We start from the raw sequence: 20,980 nt of genomic DNA, 5'->3' as shown, positions 1-20,980 counted from the left end.
ATTCATTGGGATGATCAGGTCGAGTTGTAACAATGTACTTATACTCTAATTTACTAACTGAGATAGGTATTCTGAGATAGGTATTCTATCTCAGTTAGTATGCTATTAGAGTATAGGTAAAACACAGCCAGAAAATAATTGAAGTCTATCTCAGTTAGTATGCTATTAGAACAGGAAATAATTGAAGTGTATCTCAGTTAGTATGCTATTAGAGTATAGGTAAAACACAGCTAGGAAATAATTGAACTCTATCTCAGTTAGTATGCTATTAGAACATGAAATAATTGAAGTCTATCTCAGTTAGTATGCTATTAGAGTATAGGTAAAACACGGCCAGAAAATAATTGAAGAAGATAAAAGAAATGGATAGAATTCAGTCACGGTAGAGATCACCAAATGAAAGCACAACAACACAAATGATTGTGACAGATACCAATTTAGGAAAGGACAGCAGATTCAAATTCTCCATTCTGCTTCTAATTTAGGAGAAAAATTCTTATTGTTTTTATATCTCAAATGACTGGAAAATAGAGAGAGAAAATAATAACAAAAGAAGTGGCAAATCACATAATAAAAAAGTGTCAAACCAAGTTGTCCAGAACTCATTGTCCTTGGGAATGCTAAACCAAGCTGACAGATAGACAAATACACACATTAATAGACTAACTTCCCTGTAACACCCACACAAAAATGACCGGTTTAACAGAAATTATGATGAACCTCTTCCGGCTACAAATTCCATAGCAAACCACACATTTGCAGGTTAACTTTTCCCTGTAACATCCACACAGAAAACTAGATGCTGAGTATTAAAACAAAGACTAAAATGTAAAGAGTCTTAGAAGAGACTACCAAATTAAAGCCTGCAGAAGATTATGATTCATTGAAAAAACTTTCCATCCTTGTAATACAGACGAGTCCTTAGGCCACTGTAATGAAGAGGATATTTTTATAGCAGTATCAGCGCCACCATCATAACTCACAAATAATAATAATAATAATAATAATAATAATAATAATAATAATAAAAAACTAAACAGTAAAAGAAGGGCAAAGAGTTATTAAAGAATATCGCTTTCCAGAAAATTAAGGTGTACACTATGAGGTAACCAAGTTACTGAAGATTCTACATCTTGGGAAGAGAAATGATTTATTTCTTACAAACTTCAGCACCCAAAAATTTCAGCACCAGCTTATACACTATCAAAGAACAAGTATTCAGCTCAAATACATATACATATAAGTAAAACCTGACCAATTATATCTCATTCTTGCCCAAGCTTACAGAGAAGAATCAACAAACATGGATGCAGAACATGATGGTACGTGTACTCGTTAATTTGTTCACAGCATGATACACTATATCAAATAGTTGATAAAAAAAACACAAGAAAAAAGAAAGAAGAGTAAAATAGTTACCCAAAGAGTGCCCCACAAAAAAGAGTAAAGCTTGGGGAGGGAAAAGTGATGTAGTCTAGAATCTTAAATGCTTCATACTCGCGTTCGTGCTACAGATACACAAAACAAATACACATGTAAGCCAAAAATTACCTGTTTTATCCCAAGGCTGTATGAAAAAGTATGTAAACCTCTGCCTGCCACCGGTTCCGCACATTTATTGGCTGAAAGGAAAGCAGGTGAACCTCTCCCCTGTAAAACCCACACAAATAACTTAAAAGAACTGCAGAAGTAGATACTAAGTAAACTAGCTGAAATTTAAAGATTCGAAGATGATATGATCAGATTAAAGCATTCAGAAGATGATCATTCACTGGAACAAATTTTCATCCACTTCTCACATCATGTACCCATATGAACCAATTTTCGATTCCTCCTAAATACAGTAAAATGAAGCGGATATCTTTTTAGCAGCATAAATCACATATATCAATAAATATAACAAAATAGTAAGAGATTAGCTGTAGCCTCGCCCAACAAAGTTAAGTTATACCCAACAAATAGATGATCATAAGAAACAACATCTAAGGTTACGGTGGAGACGAATGCTATGGCCAAGTCACTGATCAACAGGGATTTTACCAAGTTGTCCTGGTTTCTCAAGAATCGTGGAAATTTGACTGTAAGATTACATTGTCAAAAACTTATGTAAGAAAACCTAATATGTAAAGGAGTACTAGTTTGATAACACAGGGACAACAAAACTCCAGAGAATAAATTTACCAATCAAGAAGAGTGTGATAAAACGAACTTGATTGTTTGAAGCTACAAAGCAAGTCATTGCTTCAAACAGACGACACGACAGAAAATAGATGCAGTTTCAATTCACAATCCAACATTTAGTTATAACCATGTATCAAGTATTGCAAAGCATTTACCATTATCCGATACTAAATTGGAAGCACCCTAAAACAGAAAAATCACATGAGAACTCCAGCATTCTGCCAACAAATTAATAGTAAAACTGATCAAGATATCATGAAATCAAAACCACATCCTCAACTGCAACACCAAAGACTAAATAAAAAAACCAAGAAATATATGCTATAAGAATCAACAAAAAAAAAAAGATTGATACGAATTATTCTTTTTTTTTTACTAAAGATCGCAAATCAAATCTCGAGGCTGCATGCTATGAAGAAAGTCATTATTTTGACAACCCACGCTGCAGAAAAACGCTGCAGAAAAACACGTTCACAGTTAAATTCGTTTATCTTGCATCAAAGTCAAAAAATAAGGAATAATAAAGAACGACTCATTGATGAAATTTGATTTATCTATCTGAAAAAACCGTTATTATCCGTTGAATCAAGAATCGATATCCGGACTTCGGCTCACTGCAAAACATATAAACGCATATCTTGATTATCCAATGAAGAGTTATATTCAATAATCTAAAAATTTACAAATAATTCTTGATAACCGATCCATTTTTAAAAAAGCGCTATTAAAAGTCTTTTTTAAAATTTTAAAAAATAATTATAACCTGTTGAGGCGCAAAACCAATTGGGGGCACGAAAGGAGATAATTTTTTTATTAATCATAAAACATATATTTATCATAGAAGTCATAACAACCAGCCAAGTGATGTACCACATAAGTAGTTATTGCAATATAATCTAACAGCCAGCCTTGGAGCTAAGAAAAAAACGAACCCCAATCCAAATAATACACAAAACTACCACAGGTTAAAGAATAAAACATGAGCAGAAACAAATCACCAGAGACAAAAGAAATAATTGATTCCCTGTGGAAAGTGCAGCTTAAAATGCGATAACTCAGCTGAAAAATTGCAAAATGGATAGAACACTGGTCCTCAAATGCATATAGATGGCAAACTCCACTCTTCATCAAACAAAACAAGGAAAGAATATAGCAGACATGTAATGCAAATAGTTATGAAGCCAGCTCCCAATATTGAACTCCAAATGAGATAAATGAGACAACACTGCACATGTTCAAGCAAGAGCTTAGCTGGTTTATTCTTATTGGTCACATTATAAGCACAAATGAATCTAACAACTTCAAGAAAGAGTTGAAACTATTTCACTAAAAAACAAAGTAAGAATAGAAAAATAAGAAAATGATTTTTAAAGTTTTCAAAACACACTACCTTGGCTCCAACCTTCAGACTTCATGCTTCAAGTATCATATATATCTACAATAAAACTAGGATAGTAGCCATGTGCTAGCCAAAAAAAACCCCAATGCAGTGTTTGACAATCCTAACAAGAATATTAGAAACAACAGGATAAGCTTCCGACTTAACTAGTGATATTCTACTACGGAATTTTGTGATTTTGTGATATAATTCATACCTTAGAAACTGAATCAATTGAATAGTTATCTCCAAAGCCTAGGATCCACCATTTTTTTAAGACCTATAGGATTTGACCCATCAAAAAGTACATCATCAAAAAAATTAAACATTAGAAATGAACAATATAGCTCTTAAATTTTTTAATGTAAAATAACATACACAACTCCAAAAAAGCATATACATCTATTTTGGAAGATACTCTACCATATGCATATCTACAACGTGTTTGCAAGTGCCCATTAAGTTTATCCTGTATTAAAACTTCAATAGGATTATTCATGGTAAGCTATGCAGCAAATAGTATATCAAAGAGATCACAAATGATTCGCTTTGACTTCTAGTGGTTTGGGATAATACCAAACATAATAGACGAAAAAATGAAACATCAAATTTGAAAACCCAAATACAATAATATTCAATCTCAACCATAATACATCACCGAAATTTTAAAATCAAAGAATGCCAGTGTCACTGTCATATACCATATAATTCATACCTTCTCGTGGAGAGCATTATGAGCATCGGTTATCAGGGGATAACCAACACAAATGTAGGCACAAAATCCCCACTGTATCAAACAGAAGCTCAATACAAGCTGACTTGTGATGAGCATAGCAACTGTACCAAAATTCAAACACCACACCGAAGCACCCTGCTACTGCCTTGTAGGAACAGATCATAGACAAAAATGCTATTAGAAATTAGAAATAAACCAGGATAAAGGCAAATCAGTAGAAGAAAATTAAACCAGAGAACCACATTGAGAACCACTATTTTGGGATGAAAGAGCAAACTACACATTGCATATACATCGAGAACAAAAAGCAATTCTGAAATGTTTGTCAAAGAAAAACACTAATCATGAATGAAGAATAGATAAATCCTGAAATTCTGAAATTTGCCTAATTCACCTAAAACATTTATTATGATAATAAAAATACCTAATCTGAACATCTAACTTTTAAGCATATAGAAAATAAAATGAAAATGAATAACGGAAATAGAATATGTATGGAATTGTGAGAAGAATTACACTTGACCTAGCCAGCCATGTGAGCACATCTCGATCTTGTCGGTTCATCATGAACTCCTTATGAGAGGGAATCATGAAGTCGGTTCGCATAATAACGGCGATGCGGTGCAGTGGCAAGAGCAAGGTCAAAACCCCTGTTTTGGGGGAATTTCCTGCATGACAAAAGTGATGATTTCAGTGACATTTTTAAAACCAAGAAAATGTGAAGCACGAAAGTCATCAATGATTGGTAAAATGTATTCCCACAATCAAGAATCCTAATAGATTTTCTTGCCTACACAATCAAGAATCCTAATAGCATAGTTATATATTTAATCTATTATCAACTATTGATTTTTCAAGAAAAGATGAAACAATTACCTTCTCGTGGAGAGCATTATGAGCATCAGTGATTAGGGGATAACCAACACAAATGTAGGCACAAAGAGACTCCCCACTGTGTCAAACAGAAGCTCAATACAAGCTGACTTGTGATGAGCATAACACAACTGTACCAAAATTCAAACTCCAGAACCGAAGCACCCTGCTACTGCCTTGTAGGAACAGATCATATTATAGACAAAAATGCTATTAGAAATAAACCAGGATAAATGCAAATCAGTAGCAGAAAATTAAACCAGAGAACCACATTGAGGAAACCGGCGGAGGTAACGGAGCCGTAACTACCACTATTTTGGGATGAAAGAGCAAACTACACATTGCATATACATCAAGAACAGAAAGCAATTCTGAAATGTTTGTCAAAGAAAAACACTAATCATGAAGAAATAGATAGATCCTGAAATTCAAGCAATTAAAGTTACGGCGTCAAAGACAAAAGAAAAATCGTTAACTATGAAGTGAAGACTCAGTCCAGCAATTGAACTAAATGAAATATGCTTGTATACATTACCCAACCACATAATTCAGATACAGGAAAAGTTATTCAGTTTGAACTGAAAAGTTTTAAATAAGTTTAATAAAATTATAGGACAAGGTAAATAAGTATGATTTGGCAGTTTAATTCATGGCATAACTACATAAAGGTGCAAGTAGATTAGCTGAGTTAACGTGCAAATAGATTTAAGCGCTACATCCCTACATAAAGACCAGTCAATTTTTTAAAATTCAACTAACAAGAAGATGTAACCAACAAAGGACTAGCCGTTGCCTCTTTCAACCAAAACTCATTTCCCCTAAGTTGTAACATATTTTTTCAAAGTAGTTTTCTACACACTTCCCCTTCCCTCCACCTTATACTGCATCTCAGCTCCTAACCCTCCTTTTTTATTACCTAGCTATTGACAACGAGACAACAACACAACCATGCAAATAGAAATTAGATAACCATACAACTTGCAGGAAATTCAACCGCACCATAAATCCACCCACATAATGACTTTGTTATATAAAAATAAAAAATAAATAACTTGCTGATCTAAACCTTGTTGTATAGTCATGTTGGCATATATATATATCAATAATAATACATGGCATATATATATAGCATATGCACACACTGTTATTAAGCATAAAAAATGAATGGACTAAAATTTGCCTAATTCACCTAAATAAGTTATTATGATAATAAAATTACCTAATCTGAACACCTAACTTTTAAGCATATAGAAAATAAAATGAAAATGAATAACGGAAATAGAATACGTATGGAATTGTGAGGAAGAATTACACTTGACCTAGCCAGCCATGTGAGCACATGTCGATCTTGTGGGTTCACCATGAACTCCTTATGAGAGGGAATCATGAAGTCGGTTCACATAATAACGGCGATAAGGTGCGGTGGCATTTTGGGGGAATTTCCTGCATGAGAAAAGTGATGATTTCAGTGACATTTTTAAAACCAAGAAAATTTATTCCCACAATCAAGAATCGTAATAGATTTTCTTGCCTACACAATCAAGAATCCTAATAGCATAGTTATATATTCAATCTATTATCAAGTATTGATTTTTCAAGAATCGTAATGGATTTTCTTGCCTACACAATCAAGAATCCTAATAGCATAGTTATATATTCAATCTATTATCAAGTATTGATTTTTCTTTCAAGAAAAGAAGAAACAATTACCGTCAATTGGATTAGTGAAAGCGAAACCCTGAGAATTCAAAATTACCGAGAAGAAGGTGAATACTTTCGAACGAAATCAAAGTTAGCGTCAAGTGCTTTCTCGGTTCCCAAATACGAAACTGTAATAAGCGGCGGTGATTGAAGATGGATGTGGAAAAACGAAATTGAATCGAGTAGAATCCATCAACGAAACTGACGGCGGCGGTTCCCAAATACGAAACTGAATCGAGTAGAATCCATTAACGGCGGTGATTGAAGATGGATGTGGAAAAACGAAATTGAATCGAGTAGAATCCATCAACGAAACTGACGCCGGCGGTTCCCGAATACGAAACTAAATCGAGTAGAATCCATTAACGGCGGTGATTGAAGATGGATGTGGAAAAACGAAACGTTAGGGTTTTGTTTTGTGTGGGGGGAGAGAAGAGAAGAGAAGAGAACAAGAGAGCCGTTGGAACAATTGGGGGAAACAATTGTATTGAACACACATATATATTCCTCTAGACTCTTGAAGGGTGTTTTAGCGTGATTTTTCATTACATTTTTAAAAATCATTTTTATAATAATTTGATTAAAAATAGTAAAATGCTATTTTAAATTCATTTTTTTATAAATAAAAAGAGTGATTTTGACATTCAATAAATTAAATATTTATTTTAAATATTTTAATTTTTAAAAAATATCAAAAAAGATTTTTATTAAAATCTATTTAAAAAGTTTTTTTTTTTGGAGAATTTTTTGAAATTTTATGATGTAAAATAATTTGTAACAAAATGATGAATTACTTAAAACGACGTTTTAAGATAAATTGTTTAAACTACCTCTTTGTGAGAGAAAAAGTAAGAAATGCATGTATGGAAATGCATGTAAGTTTTGTCCTTTCATTTAAAGCTTTTATAAAAAAAAATCTTTGTTAAAAAAAATTAACAAAAAAACAACACACTACAAAAAAAAACAATTTTAAAAAAAACCAATACAAACAGGTCTGATTCTTAGTTAGTGTGTGTCTTAGAATGCAGAATAGTTTGAGCTAAGGTAATTTTTTAGTGAATTTAAATTCTTTTATTTTTTTTGTTTTGATTATTAATTTAATAAATTGTCAAGAATTATAAAGAGAGAAAATCGATGGCACCAAATAAATTATGTCGTTCAAAAGTTTGTTGGGTACTACAAAATAAGTTGTGGCTACCCAGAAAAGCGGAAGCTCGTAGAGATTATTTAAAGATGAACATGAAAACTTCAGATTTGAAGATGCATGAAGATTATTTAAAGATGAACCCAAATGCTTGCAGGTTTAAAGAAACTTTTTGCAAAAACAAAAAAACAAAGAATTAAGCTTCATAAATAAGCATATTAATCTTCTTCTAACCCATTGACACCAACGAGCAGCAAATATAATTCACCGTAATCTAAAACAAGTTTTATTATTAGGCCTTATAAAACAAAAAATTACAAATAACTTATAAAAAACCATAGTGTATATATATTTTACTTCATGTCCGGATTAATTTCTAATTATTTTTGGTATACTCAATTAAAGTAAAATTAAATTTTATCATAATTTATTTCAATAAAAAAATTCCAATTTTTCAAATTCAATATTCTTCTCATTTTCACATTTATATATTATGTATATTTTATTTTATATTTTTCAAAAATATTTATTTTAACTTGGTATAAATATATCAATGTACATTTTGTTTTTATTTCTACCTTTTTTATAATGTAGTTTAATTTATTTTTAACATAATTTATTTCAATAAATTTAATACTCCCCCGTTCCTTTTTATTCGTCATTTCGATAATTTAAGGTTACATTTTTTGAATTATACTCATTATCAATTGCTCTTATCTTTTTCAATAAAACTAATTAATGTTATATATTTGAAAAACTAAAGTTTTTTTTCAAAATTTTTTTGGTACATAACATATTAAAAAAAATTTGTACATAATATATTAAATTTATTGAAAAGAGAAAGTGCATGTGTGCAAAAAAATAGGATATAATAAAAAGATAAGGTTAATTGAAAACCGATTTTTTTTTCTCCATGGTAATTAGCTAAAATAATAATTCTTTCAAGCTTTTAAAAAATAAATGTGCATTTAAATAAACATAACTTATAATCATGGATTGTCACAATGATCTAGCTAATATCGTTCGTGAAAAGAAAAAATTGCTACATATCGTTCCAATTTATTCTCATTATGGGAATCAATCAAGTTTGTTTAAAGATGAAACTAAGGTAACTCATGTGCCCTCTCGGGGTATGTTGGCAACTACATGAATAAAGTCTCATATTCTCATGTCATACTCTATCGACAAAAATTATTAAAATCAACTATCTTATATATCTCAAAAATTATAGTAACTTTTTTATTCGACTGATCTTAACTGTTGATCAGAACAGGTAGAAGGCCAGCTGGAAGTCCGTTGAGCAGGTGGTAGGCAGCAAGTCCGAGCAGATGATCCACGGAGGGGGGGGTTGTACCTGCAGGTGCTCCGATGCCAAAGTCAGACAAGGAATAAAGAGCAAAAGAGATACTAGAGAGAGGTTAGAGAGAGAGAGTAATTGTGATAATGAATAGTGTTCTGCCTTGCTCTCCCAAGAGGGAGAGTATTTATAGCCCCCAGCTCTGGGCCAAAGGTCCTCTTAGTGGGCTGGATTAGCCAAGGCCCATTAAGAGGGACTGCCAAGATATCACCCTTAGATAGTGGGTAGAGTAGTAATTTTACCCTATCTTGGTGGAGAGGTTGTGCCATGCTGACATGGAGGTGATTGGGCCAGCCATGTGGACTTTGTGAGGGTCTAGGTGGACTAGCATTAGTCTAGTCCAGAACAGGAGCCCCCCAAGTCGTTGCTCCTAGGCATAGGAGTGATGACTTTAGATGTGTGCCCAAGTGCAGAAGGAAATCTCCTTGCAACCTCTCTTGAACGAAAGTGGACGAGGAAGTTGCTCGTCTAGGCCTTGCTCGCAGCAAGTATCTGCAATGTTTTGCTCGAAGTGGTTTCAGTATTCTGCTCGTATTTACTGCGAGGAGATAACTACGAGAGGGATTTGTTGCTCGTATTTATGACGAGGAGATAAAGGAATTGTTGCTCGTTGCTATGACGAAGAAGTTAGCAACGAGGAGGTTTTCTGTGAAGCGCAGCCTTTTGCTTGAGGACTTGCTCGAGTGAAATTCGAGCATCCTCTTTCATTGGGGACGTGAAAGGGTGCATTTACTGCTTTGATTTTTACGAGGGAGTGTAAGGACCATTGGATCAAAGCGTCTCTTCACTCCCCTGGCTTGGTCTATATAATAGAGGAGAGTGAATTTCATTTTTACTTTTCACTCTCTCTCTTCAATCGTGAATCTCTCTGAAGTTCCAATTCACTAGTCAAATCGTTCTTCAGATCTCCTTCATATTCAAGGTAATTCTTTCAAATTTTTCTCTTTAGATCCATTTTTTGTTGTTCCTGCCCAGTTTTGGGCGTTCTTACATGAAGATTTCATGAATTTATGAACATTAAGATGAATGTGCCGGGCACCATATGAATTTAGTGCCGGGGAGCCTATCTCCCCGTTTCAAACTTTAGGTTAGATGACTAGCGACGGGGAGCCTCTCTCCCCGTTTCAAATTTTAGATAGTTTATCTGAGAGCCGGGGAGCCTATCTCCCCGTTTGAAACTTTTAGATAGTTTGTTTAGGTGACGGGGAGCCTATCTCCCCGTTTGAAACTTTAGATAGTTTGTATTGCTGGGGAGCATGTTCTCCCCTTTTTTTAACTTAGGAATTTTTTCATGAAATTCGTTGTTTGAAATTCAAACCGGGAAGCTTATCTTCCCGTCTTTCACCTGGGCTACCCTCCTCGGTTTAATTTTAATTGCCATTTGAAAAGGGCTTTGGTCGGGGACAGCGTCCTCGTCCTATCCTGCGCCCTTTCACTTGAATTGCGGTGAAAGGGTGGATTTGATCATCGAATTCACTTTGTTTTTGCTGCATTTCAGGTTGTAAAATGTCAGAATCCGAGGAGGTTGTGGAAAGCCAGGGTGCGGAGAAGTATACATTGGTCGACTGCATAACCGATCCTGCGCTGGATTGGGTTGCTCCAGAACCCCGGGGAATAGCCTCGGCGCTTACTTCCCAGGATCCAAGATTATATATGACCGTCGAGCAGCAGAGAGCAGACGGGCTTCGAAATTGGTCGACCCGTATACCCGGGGAGGGTGAACGGGTGTGCTCGTCTTTTGACGGGCATGATTTCGCTATGTACGAATTTGTATTTAAGGAGATGGGGCTCAGGCTGCCGTTCAGCCCCTTTGCGGCCAGCGTGCTTAAAGCCTTGCAGGTGGCTCCGTCGCAGCTGCATCCAAACTCGTGGTCTTTTATTATGGGGTTCGAGCACCTCTGTACGTATAAAGGCGTTCTTCCCACTCTTCCCCTTTTCTTTAGAATCTTCAAGATTCAGCGTAAGCCGACGAGGGAGGTTGGGCGAGCACCTCGTCAGAATTGGGTTTCATTAAAGCATCACGAGGATGTTAAATTATTCAAAATGTTTGTGGATTCCGTTAAGGATTTCAAAGAGAGGTATTATGTTGTCCGGCCAGAGTCTTCATCTGCCCGGGAGAGTTTAATGGAGCTGGAGGAAGATAGGGACGAGCAAGGTGTTGCCCGTAAGGATGCCAGCGGGCAAGTTATAGTTCGGGCAGTCCCTAAGTTCCCGTTAAGCTGGTCGTACACCCATTTCCTGAAGGAACCTAAGGAATATACAACCGGGGACGCAGACTTGTCTCCCGAGGACATGGCTGCCTTCGAAAGTCTGAAGACCTTTGTGGCCGGTTTTACTCCCGGGGTCTGGACGACTCGTAAGGGAGTTACCATAAGAGATGAGCACGGGGTGCCTAAGGCCTCTCCTCGTCTTATTAATACTAGGACCCTCCTCAAGTGCAGAAATGCCGGGGAGGTTAAATTGTGTTTGGGTATTGTTTCCTTTCTTTTTAACTTAGAAAAATTTATGTTATTGTTGTGTGCATTCCTCGTTTTTTACTAACGTGCTCGTATTTTATTTGCAGACGAAATGGAAACCATTGCCGAGCGCATGTTGAAGGCCAAGCAGGATGAGAAGGCGAGCAGGTCTGGCCGAGGAAAGAAGAAGATTGTTGCCAGGGCTTCCCAGGAAGTGAGGCCGGGGACCCCTTCCGTGCAGGTTATTGGGACCTCGGGTGTTGGTTCGGGCACCCCTACCTCAGCTCCCCGGCCTCCTCCAGCGAAGAGGACAAGAGAAGAAGATCCCCCGGTTGAAGATGCGGGCATGGGAGGATGCAGCAAGTTTCCAGTTCCTCGGTGTTTTACCGTGGACAGATTTTTTGAGAAGTATCCTCCGGAGGTCTTTGAAACTGAAAGGGCTGCTATTCTTGACCAGGAACCAGAGGCCCGTAGGCAGCAGCATGCTCGTGACATGGCTGCTATGGTGCGGATGGTCTCGAGCTCCCTTGTCCTTGGTGACGAGCGGGAGTCCTTAGTCGAGCAGCTGAACACTGCCCAAGCCAGGCACGAGCGGTCCAAAGGTCGGATCAACCAGCTCAAAATTGCTGTGGAAGACCTAAAGGAGAAGCAAAAACATTGGGGTGACCAGCTGGACGAGCACCGTAAAAGGGGAGAGGATTTGGATGCTGCTCGGGCTGAAATTGAAAGGCTTAATGCTGTCATGGCTCCGGGCGAGAACGAGCATAAGGCTGCCGAGGGGTTGACCACCCGAGCAGACTTGGTCAAGGTGATTGCTCAGCTGTCCCATGACTTTGTAGAGGGCACTGAGTACGCCTTTGAAAATGCCGTGCAGCAAATCAAGTGCCTCAATCCTGACGTGGAGCTGGTGACCCGAGGAATGCATGTGAACGGGCAGGTCAAGGATGGCCAGATTGTTATCCCCGCTGGCCTGGCCGACTCTGACGAAGAGGAGGAAGATGCTGAGGGGGTGTTCGAGGAGGGTCAAGAAGACGAGCAAGGCGATGGGCACGAGCAGGAGGATAGGTGCGAGGAGTAGATATCCCCGGCCTTCTATTGTAATTTATTTTGTCTTTTTGAATTTTGGGGCCTTTGAGCCATGGTTTGTAATATTGGAACAAGTGGGCTTTTGTCCCCATATGATTTTTATGACAATTCCGGGCAGGTGCCCGTTTTATTTATCTATGCTTGTTTATAACTGCTCGTCTATATCTGCTCGCATGTATGTTTACATTTTCTGCTCGCGTGTATGTTTCCTCCTTTTTTAGCTTAGAAAATTTTACAAAATTTCGTTGTTTAAAATTTCAACCGGGGAGCCTCCCCATCTTTTTAACTTAGAAAATTTTGGTGAAATTTCGTTGTTTAAAATTTCAACCGGGGGGGTCTGGTCCCTGCCTTTAACTTAACCAAATTTTATGTTAATTTATTGCTCAAAATCTGAGCCGGGGAGCTTGTCCCCATTTTTAACTTAACGAAATGTGTTGTTTAAATTTCGTGCCGGGGGGCTTACCTCCCCGTTATTGAGGTGCTCGTCTGGCATGCTGGTATGCTCATTCGAGCAAGTTGGTGTGCTAAGTTTTGCCTGTTTATTTTTATGCCTATTTTGTATACTTATCATATTTTTGCATGTATGAATGCTGCGCTCGTTGTTATTTTGCCGGGGAGGTTTCCCCTGCTTGATACTGAGCATGTTTTATTGAGGGTAGTCTCCTCTGTTTTGACTTAAACAGTTTGGGGAACTGTATAAGCACTTAGAGTTGTTTCTAAGTTACGCGAATACAAGCACGCTAGTGTACCCTTCTTCGCAACCTGAACCTCCCATCGCGAGCTGGGTGCTAGGTCGTGGCACGGGGACGATGGGCTCGTTTCGAGAGTTATCCTCGTCTAGCAGGAGTTCCATTTCCCTTATGGTGAATTAGTTCCCCTGCTATGGTTTTAGATGAGCACGTGTGCCATGGTGCCCTCCGTTGTTTAAGGTGCTCGATTCGTTGTGTTCTGAAGTGCGAGCAGCCTTTTAGTGTGGCAATAACTTAGCTGTAATATTGTTTCAATTTCTGGGCATTCCAAGGTCGAGGAAGTTTCTTCCCTCGAAGGTCCTCGAGATAGTATGCACCATTTTCTGTTTTGTCAATGACGCGGTATGGTCCTTCCCAATTGGGTGCAAGTTTGCCATCCTGGGAGTCTGCATTGCGTCTTAGGACGAGGCTGCCCACCTCGAACTCTCTTTTGATGACTTTGGTGTCATGTCGGGCAGCTATTTTCTGCTTCAGGGTGGCCTCCTTTAAAGAAGCTCCTGTTCGAATTTCTTCGACGAGGTCAAGCTCCTCTCGAAGTGCTTCGTCATTTTGCTCCTCGTCTAGAGGTTGCTCAGTCCGACGAGATGGTTCCCCAATCTCTACGGGGATAACTGCCTCCGTTCCATATACCATTCGGAAGGGGGTCTCTCCGGTTGTGGAGTGTGGGGTTGTTCGATAGGCCCAGAGTACATTGTCAAGCTCTTCGACCCATTTCTTTTTGTTTTGGTCGAGTCTTCTTCATAACCCTCTCAGGATTACTCTGTTGGCTGCTTCAGCTTGCCCGTTGGTTTGGGGGTGCTCGACCGATGTGAAGTGCTGCTTGGTGCCCAGGGCAACAAGGAATGCTTGAAAATCTTTGTCTGTAAATTGTGTTCCGTTGTCTGTAACTACCACCTGTGGTATCCCGAATCTAGCTAGCATGTTTCTTTTGAAGAAGCGCAGGACTCTGAGTGATGTGATGTCGGAGAGGGGTTCGGCTTCCACCCACTTTGTGAAGTAGTCCACTGCTACAATTAGATAGCGATTTTGATAAAGTCCTTTGGTAAAAGGACCAAGTAAGTCCATGCCCCACCAGGCGAAGGGCCAGGGGGAAGACAAAGATTTTAGTTCTCGAGGGGGGGCTAAGTGCATATCCCCATGTCTTTGGCATTTGTCACATTTTTTTACGTGGTCTTTGGCGTCCTGTTGCATAGTAGGCCAATAGTACCCTGCTCGTAGAGCTTTCCTGGCAAGTGACCTTCCTCCCAAGTGTTGGGCGTTAATGCCCTCATGGACTTCGCGCAGGATGTAATCTGCTGTGTCCTCGTCCACACATTTTAGGAGAGGAATAGAAAATCCTCTCCTGTATAATTTTCCATCAAGGATGACATAGGAGCAGGCTCTTCTTCTGACTACAGCTGCTTGTTTCTGGTCGTCAGGGAGAGTTCCGTGCTCGAGGAAGTTGTATACTGGAGTCATCCAACAGTCTTTGTCGCCAATGACGTTTATGTCCACAATCTTGCTTGGTTTCTCTATGCTTGGATGAGGGAGTATCTCTTGGATGACAGATTTGTTTCCGCCCTTCCTTTTTGTGCTTGCCAGCTTGGACATGATATCTGCCCTTTTGTTATGCTCGCGGGGAACATGTAATATTTCAACAGAGTTGAACTTGGTGATCTTTTCCTTTACTAGCGCTAGGTATTCAGAGAGGTTATCATTCTTGGTCTGATACTCTCCTAGCACCTGTGAGGCGACCAGTTGCGAATCTGTGTAGATTTTTATCTCCTTGGCTTGCAAGTCCTCGGCCAAACGTAGTCCAGCGAGGAATGCTTCATACTCTGCTTGGTTGTTCGAAGTTGGGAAGGATAATGCTAGGGAGACCTCGATTAGTAAGCCATTCTCATTTTCAAGAATGATGCCTGCACCTGCTCCTGTAGCGCTTGATGCTCCGTCTACAAAGATTGTCCATTTATCTGCTCCGTCCACTGTAGGGGAGGAGCTCGTCATCTCTGCGACGAAGTCAGCTAGGACTTGGGCTTTTAGAGCTTTTCTGCTCTCGTAACGAATGTCGAATTTTGAGAGTTCGAGGGACCATTTGAGCATCCTGCCCGCCATATCTGGTCGGCCAAGCAAGGACTTGATTGGTTGGTCTGTTCGGACCACAGTTGTATGGGCCAAGAAATAGTGTCTTAGTCTCCTCGCAGCATAAACTAGTGCAAGGGCTATTTTTTCAATTTGTTGGTACCTTAGTTCAGGACCCTGCAAGGCTTTGCTTGTAAAGTATACTGGTTTCTGCCCTTCGTTTGTCTCACGAATAAGGGCTGCACTTTCAGCCTCCGAGGCGACGGAAAGGTACAGGTATAATACCTCCTCGTCACTTGGTCGTGAAAGGACAGGTGGCTCTGATAAGGCCTTTTTCAGATGTTGGAGAGCTTGCTCGCATTCATCTGTCCATTCGAAGACTGCTTCTTTCTTTAGTAATTTGAAAAAGGGGAGTGCATGTTGTGCTGATTTGGATACAAATCTGGAAAGCGATGTTAGCATTCCATTAAGAGTTTGTATGGACTTCTTATCGCTCGGAGTGGGGAGCTCGGCAAAAGCTCTGCACTTGTCAGGGTTGGCTTCAATTCCTCGCTCGGTTAGGTAAAATCCCAGGAATTTACCTGCTCGGACCCCGAAGGTGCACTTCTCTGGGTTGAATCTCATGTTGTATTTCCTGGCCTGCTCGAACACCTTTCGAAGGTGCACGACATGGTCGAGTTCCTCGGGGGATTTTACGATCATGTCGTCCATGTATACCTCGAGCATGTCTCCTATTTGTCCTCGGAAGACTTTGTTCATCATTCGCTGGTATGTAGCTCCTGCATTTTTGAGACCGAAGGGCATTACGTTGTAGTAATAGTTGCCCGACTCGGTCATGAAAGCTGTTTTTTCTCTATCTGCTACTGCCATTGGAATTTGGTTATAACCTGAATAAGCATCCATAAAAGACAATAATTTAAAGCCAGAAGAATTATCAACAAGTCTATCAATGCAAGGTAAGGTATTAGAGTCTTTAGGGCAAGCCCTGTTAAGATCGGTATAGTCGCAACACATCCTCCACTTTCCATTAGATTTTTTGACGAGTACAACGTTGGACAGCCAGGTTGTATACCTGGCCTCCGAAATAAAATTTGCCTCTAGGAGGTCTTTTACACATTTTTCTGCAGCCTCCGATTTCTCAGGGGACTGCCTACGCCTACGTTGTACAATGGGAAGTGCAGTGGGATCAATAGTCAGCTGGTGACATGCTATGTTGGGGTCCAAGTCGGGCATCTCGGAAGCGTGCCAGGCGAACAGATCAGCATTTTCCTTCAAGCAGGCTTCAAGTTGCTTCCTAGCAAGTTCGGGGAGCCCAGTCCCAATCTTCACTGCTCTGCTCGGGTCTTCTCCGAAGGGCATCAGCTCGAACTCGCCGTCTAGAACTGGACGACGGTGCTCTTGGCTTGCCTCGTCGTCTTCCTTCTTCTCCTTGCGGAGCTTCTTCTCATCTTTGTTTTCCTGTTTGGAAAAGCGGCTGTCGAGGTCGATGGAGCTGATTTCTGGCAAGGGCAGGGAAGTTGTTGCCTTGGACTTCTTGGACTCGGGGAGCTGCCCGATATATTCATTTCCTTTGGAGGACGCATTGAAGACTCTCCTTGCAGCTTCAATGTCTCCATGCAGTGTCGCAACTTGGCCTTTATGAGTATAATACTTCATCTTGAGGTGGGCGGTTGAAGGGACAGCCATTAAGTCAGCAATAGCCGTTCGGCCCAGGATGCACTGGTAGAGAGAAGGGCAGTCTACTACCAGGAATTTCACTTTGATAGTTTTTGCAGTTTCTTCAGAGCCAACGGTGACTAGCAGGTCCACATAGCCCCATGGCTTGGTTGTTGCTCCGTTAAATCCGGAGAGATCAGATCCAAAATAAGGAGTGAGGTAAGTTTCATCTAGTTGCAGAGTCTTGAAAAGTTGGGAATACATGATATCACATGAGCTTCCTTGGTCGACCAGTACCCTGCGGACGTCCATATTTGCCATGTCCACTCTGATGAGCAGGGGTATCTGGGAGTTTGCGGTTCCACCGGGCAGCTCTTCCATATAGAAGGCTAAGGGCTTTGATTGCTCTTTCGGTTTATCTAGAGTTGCGCTCAGGTTGGAGGAGCCATCTATCAATTCTTCAAATTTTCTCTTGATGGAACCCACAGTCTGTTTGTCAAAACCTCCACAGAGATAACCATAGCTTGGGCAAGTGCGTCCCATTTGTTCAGTGTGGGAGCAGCATAGGTGTCGTCCAAGTAGTCAGGGACAAAGAAGTCTTCAGGTCTGGAGATGGCAAGGGCAACTGGCTTGTGCCCGGATCGTTCTGGTGCAGCTTCTTCAGCGTTGCTGGTCTCAGCAGCTTCTGCCCGGGGAGCATTGCCCCTCTTCACGTATTGCTTGATTTGCCCATTTCTAATCAGAATTTCAATGGCGTCTTTCAATTGTATGCAGTCGTCAGTCAGATGGCCGTAACCTTTGTGGTACTTGCAGTACCTGCTCTTGTCTTGGCCAGGCTTTGTGGGTTGTTGTCTTGGAAATTTAATTCCTGCTTTAGTGAACTCAGCTGAGTTGCACTCTTTCCAAATTTCTTCCTGGGTTTTGCTAAGGGGAGTATAGTTGCTGAACGTGCTGGGAGGTCCACGGGGTTCCCTAGGCCTTTCGCCTCTTCGTCTTCCTCCTCCTCGGCTGGACTGTTCAGCATTTGAACGAGGAGCAGGTTGATTGTTCCCTGCTCGCCCATAACGGGCAGCATCTGCAGCTTGTTGCTCTTCATATTGGATGTAGGGTTGAGATTTGAGGAGGAGGTCGCTAAAGGTGCGCGGTTTTTCGATTCCAACGGCTTTTGCAAAGTCACTGTTTGGCCTAAGGCCCCTCTGGAGCAGGTATTTCTTCATATCATCAGTTGTTTCTACCTGGACGGCTTCTTTGTTGAACCTCTCTATGAAACTGCGGAGAGATTCATTATCAGCTTGGAAGATGGCGTCCAGGACTGCTTCGGTCTTTGGTTGCTTGCGGGAAGCAGTGAAGTGCCTGCGGAATTGGTCGGACAGATCCATCCATGAGGTTATGGAGCGAGGAGCTAGGCTGTGATACCAAGCCATAGCTCCCTTTCTCAGAGTAGTTGGAAATATTCTGCATCTAATTGCTCCGCTGACCCTCAAGAAGTTCAGGGTAGCATTGACTGATGCGATGTGTTCATCTGGGTCAGAAAGTCCATCATAAGCTGGGAGAGGAGGTGGTCGCTCACATCCCTTTGGAACGGGTGCTTGAAGTATGTCGTGAGATAAAGGGCAGCGGGGATCATCCTCGTCACTCTCCTGCGAGTTTAGGGGAGGTGAGCCCTCACGATCAGGAGTTGGGCTCCTGGAGAATTGGTCAGTGTGATGGCTGCGGCTTACTGGCTGCCCTTGTTTGGTCATCAAGCTGAGTCCCTAGGGAGAATGACGACGAGGAGGTGTTCGGTCCACAATTTTTCCTTTTTTCACATTTGGAGAAGATATACCCTCGCGGGGAGGGGAGACATGGTCTCTTTTCCTGCCAGGTTGTTCGATCCTCTCAAGGGCAGGTCGTCGTTGTCTGACAGTTTCCTGACGAGGAGGGGATGGAGAAGTAGGAGTTCTCCTCGGGGGAGAGTTGTTTCTTGAGAGTCGCTGATTCCTTTCCAAGCGATCTAGTCTCAGATTCTGCTCGTCCATTCGGCGATTCTGGCCTTGGAGAGCTTCGGTGGTTTGCTTCAGGGCAGCTATGAGTGCTGCTAGTTCAGCATTGGTAACTGAAGCAGTGGACAAGTCGGTTTCTGCTGATTTGCCCTGCTCGGACTGAGGGCGCTTCCCTGCCTGCTTCTCAGTCAAGACGACCAAGTCGCCGTCCTCAGAAGTCCAGGAAGTTTCCTGCCCGTCTCTAGGGTCAGACTCGGGGAGGGCCTGGAGGTCAGTGATGAGAGCAGGAGACAGACGGGGAGAAGATGGAGGAGCAGCGTCCTCAACGTCATTGTTGAAATGAGATGAACTGGCCATGATGAAAAAGTGATTGATTGGTTTTGTTCTTTGGTTTACTTGCTCGAAACAAAGAAGGGGAGAACTCAGGTACCCACAGTCGGCGCCACTGATCTTAACTGTTGATCAGAACAGGTAGAAGGCCAGCTGGAAGTCCGTTGAGCAGGTGGTAGGCAGCAAGTCCGAGCAGATGATCCACGGAGGGGGGGGTTGTACCTGCAGGTGCTCCGATGCCAAAGTCAGACAAGGAATAAAGAGCAAAAGAGATACTAGAGAGAGGTTAGAGAGAGAGAGTAATTGTGATAATGAATAGTGTTCTGCCTTGCTCTCCCAAGAGGGAGAGTATTTATAGCCCCCAGCTCTGGGCCAAAGGTCCTCTTAGTGGGCTGGATTAGCCAAGGCCCATTAAGAGGGACTGCCAAGATATCACCCTTAGATAGTGGGTAGAGTAGTAATTTTACCCTATCTTGGTGGAGGGGTTGTGCCATGCTGACATGGAGGTGATTGGGCCAGCCATGTGGACTTTGTGAGGGTCTAGGTGGACTAGCATTAGTCTAGTCCAGAACATCGACTTTCACTCATATTTGAAAAACATTATTAGTATCATGTAAAACATATTACTTCTAAAACCACTAGGTTTAGTCTAGTGGTAAGGGGTTTGAATAGTATACTGGAGGTCCTATGCTCGATCTTTAACCCATTGTAAAAAAAAAATATTATTTCTAAATTCTTATCTACTCTAACAATTCAACTACCAAAACAAGAACTTATTTTAATATTAGTAAAGTACACCAGAGTAAAGAAGGAAGAATGGAAAATCGAAAAATAAGGGTTGTTTTATTCACTTCTCGCAAGCAGTTATATAGTTTTCAAAAAATTAAATTACTCAAAAAATGTTTGATAGAGTTTTGGAGATCGAAATACCAAAACTAGTTAAAGTTGTTTTACTTATCAATTTTTGTTTTTTGTATTAAATTGGGAATGTTCATATATCATACTACCAAAATACTACGGTCCACTACTTAAATAGCGGAATATATCCGCTACGTAGCTGACGTTTAAAATCTTGAAAATTTCATGTTAAGGGTTTTTTTTTTCCTCAAAATTCACAGTTTTATAACATTCGTTACTTAAGCTGGCGTTTAAAATCTTAAATTTCATGTAGGGTGTTTTTTTTGTCAAATTTTTCATTTTTACAATGTTCGCTGCTTAAGTAGCGGAAGAATAAAAAAAATTGTAGGACATGCAAGAAACTGGTGGAATGACAAAAGAAAATGTCATATT

At 40.4% G+C, this 20,980-nt stretch overlaps 1 protein-coding gene across 1 annotated transcript; it reads right to left on the bottom strand.

Moving 5' to 3' along the window:
- Positions 1-1,491: 1,491 nt before the first annotated feature.
- On the bottom strand, positions 1,492-4,600 carry LOC123891753. The gene is made up of 3 exons (XM_045941650.1): positions 4,275-4,600; positions 3,777-3,839; positions 1,492-1,650 (listed from the first exon to the last, which is right to left on the bottom strand). Exons 1-3 carry the CDS (start codon positions 4,389-4,391, stop codon positions 1,492-1,494), a joined length of 339 nt encoding a protein of 112 aa, XP_045797606.1. The 5' UTR covers positions 4,392-4,600.
- Between the last annotated feature and the right edge of the window lie 16,380 nt (positions 4,601-20,980).

This window comes from Trifolium pratense, linkage group LG6 (assembly GCF_020283565.1).
Source record: "Trifolium pratense cultivar HEN17-A07 linkage group LG6, ARS_RC_1.1, whole genome shotgun sequence".
NCBI classification, from domain to species: Eukaryota; Viridiplantae; Streptophyta; class Magnoliopsida; order Fabales; family Fabaceae; genus Trifolium; species Trifolium pratense.
The sequence above is the reverse complement of the archived record's forward strand: the minus strand, read 5'-3'. Positions and strand labels throughout refer to the sequence as shown.